General features: G+C 45.5%; 1 protein-coding gene across 3 annotated transcripts in view; it reads right to left on the minus strand.

Moving 5' to 3' along the window:
- LOC113804611 (uncharacterized) overlaps positions 1-2,500 on the minus strand; it is a 105,463-nt gene that overhangs the window by 1,550 nt on the left and 101,413 nt on the right. For all 3 annotated transcript variants that reach the window (XM_070142171.1, XM_027355503.2, XM_070142177.1), the window contains one exon: positions 1-2,420. This exon is cut by the window's left edge and continues 1,550 nt beyond it. In XM_070142171.1, coding sequence (XP_069998272.1) covers positions 916-2,420 — 1,505 coding nt within the window. In that variant the 3' untranslated portion in view covers positions 1-915. The remainder of the gene's footprint in view (positions 2,421-2,500) is intronic.

Genomic DNA, 2,500 nt, shown 5'->3' on the forward strand with positions numbered 1-2,500 from the left:
GGTGACTAGACAGTCACAAAGGGTTGATAACTTTATACAAATGCTAGGGCACAGTTCATATAAGAGTAAAAGATAAGTTCTCTCTCTCTCTCGTTCTCTCTCTCTCTCTCTCTCTCTCTCTCTCTCTCTCTCTCTCTCTCTCTCTCTCTCTCTCTCTCTCTCTCTCTTGCTTAGAGTAAAGTATGAATTCAAGCACATAATATATGTGATTACATTGCAGAATAGTGAAAATCTGAAAGGACTGCTTTCTTCTGGCTGAAATTTCTTTTGAAAAACAATTTAACATAGATATTCAGCCTTGTGTCTTTTGCGATTAGGAATATTACCATTGCAAACATCTCCAAACAGCCTTACAACCCATACTGAGAAACATACAAAATATTGTCCTCAAACCAATCTTGAGGCCATACAGCTACACAGGTAATGAACACGTCACCTCGTGGTACAGTCTCAAACTAGAAATGTTCTTTTTTTCAAAAAATGCATCAATATATCACATGGTGTCCCTAAAAACTCTTTGGCTTGCCTCTTCCTTGTCTGCCTCTCGCTGCCGATGGTTTACAAGGACAGGGCGACATCTCCGACATCTCCTCACAGGACGGGATGACTGGACAGATAAAATTAGTCAAATTTGGGGGGATACTGGGATGCCAGGTTGGCGGCCATGTCCACTGATTGGAAGTAAATACGCATCAAATGCAGGGAAGTAAAAATCAATTTGATTAAAAGCTAAAAGAGGGGAGATGAAATGTGATTCCTTGTGTATTTTTCTTTTCTTTTTGTACAAAATGCATCTATATAAATGGATGGAAGGCAACACTATTACATCACTGGGAAGGTGACTAATGTGGTGTGTTTTGACAGGGAGTGGATGAAGCACAGTGAGACATTGGGATGGGGAAGGAGAAAGGGTGATTAAAAAGGCAAATCCAACTTCCAAATGGAGATTGGGCGTTTAAATACTGTCATCTGGTCGGTCTCTTTCCCACCCATAATGTACATGGCGCTCGGAGTGGTGGGTTCATACAGTGGTTCAGGCTTCATAAATGGATTGATTCGTGGTGGAGGGGGTTCTCTGCTGCCTCCCTCACCTTGGTCCTCGTTACTATTTCTGCTATTTCTGCTCCCTGCTGAACTGCTCTGTTCAGTACAAAATTTGACCTTGGAGGGCTTGCTGGAAGCCGGTGATCCTTCTGTGCCAGCAGGGTGCACTTTGGTGTTCCTGCTGAAGCGTGCTGAGTGGTTGTCGATGGTAACAAAGTCCTCTAAAGTGGCTAGGGTGAAGTCTAAGGGGGTTCGACGCTCCATCTCGACTCCGAGACCAATACCTGAATCTGGTGGTGTTCTCAGCATCTCTGCAAACTCCTTATGCCGAATGCTCTCTAGATCCAACGCTCCTGTTGTCCAGTAATCTTGGCTCAACAGCCCCCCAGGATCCCGTCCAGGATCAAAGCCTACGTAATTCGGATTAGAAAAACTATTTGGTCCACTCATGGTATAGTTGCTGATGCTGCCAAGGTTAGTATTGCTACTCAGGTTACTGTCTGTCGTGCATGAAAACGACATAAGGTTCTCACTGATACTCGTGTCTGCAGATTGGATTGCTTCGTCATTTGTAAAGGCAAGACGACCTTTGATTCCTGCCACTAGGTCACTCGGGTCATCTTCTAAAGTTGCCTCTGCAGCGCTTTCTGCTGGCAGGACTGTAATAACTTTGATGTGATTGACAGGCATTTGATGCGCCCCAGGCCGTACCTCCTCCTCGCACGAGTCTTTGATATCTCCAAAGTTTGGCACAGATGCAATGTCTCTCGTCATTCCTCCCTTCGCTCCTCCAGCCTTCAGATTCTTATCCTTATTCATCACATGGATACTCTGAGACTTGACGATCTTACTGCTTACACTATCACATGTACTAGCTAGAGATTCCTCTACTATACTCTCTGTACTATCGTTACTAAGCATACTGTAGCTATAATAACGACCTAAATGCGATAGATTTAACTGAGAGAATTTAGAAATGGACAGCTTGAGTTGGTTTGTTGGCGCATTAGAGCAGTTTTTCTGGATGAGGGACCTGAGGCGGCTTGGGTCGAGGTCCTCATCCTCTGCATCGACGCACTCCTGGCACGCACACTCACTCTCGTTCGGGCCTCCTGAGCCCCCGCTGTTCCTGGACATGCCTCCAGAGTTGCTAACAGAATCATCAGGATGAACTCGTCTAGTTCTATAGGAATCGTGGCTCACAGAACTCGAGTAGCTTCCGCTGCTGGCGGACGAAGAGCCAAAGCCCGACTGTGATGAAGGCTTGTAAAATCGAGGCCCCTTGATGTAGTGTGATGGGGCCACGAAGGCGCAAAACTGAGATCGTGGCTGCGGTCTTATCCCCGAAGGCATCAATCGCTCCCATGTACTAGTGCCTGTGAAAAGAGAAATGTCGATAAATAATACTGATATACGATGTTATCAGTGTTTTTCCTAGCAGGCCTTATGTGAAGGT

Source organism: Penaeus vannamei, chromosome 3 (assembly GCF_042767895.1).
Source record: "Penaeus vannamei isolate JL-2024 chromosome 3, ASM4276789v1, whole genome shotgun sequence".
Classification (NCBI taxonomy): domain Eukaryota; kingdom Metazoa; phylum Arthropoda; class Malacostraca; order Decapoda; family Penaeidae; genus Penaeus; species Penaeus vannamei.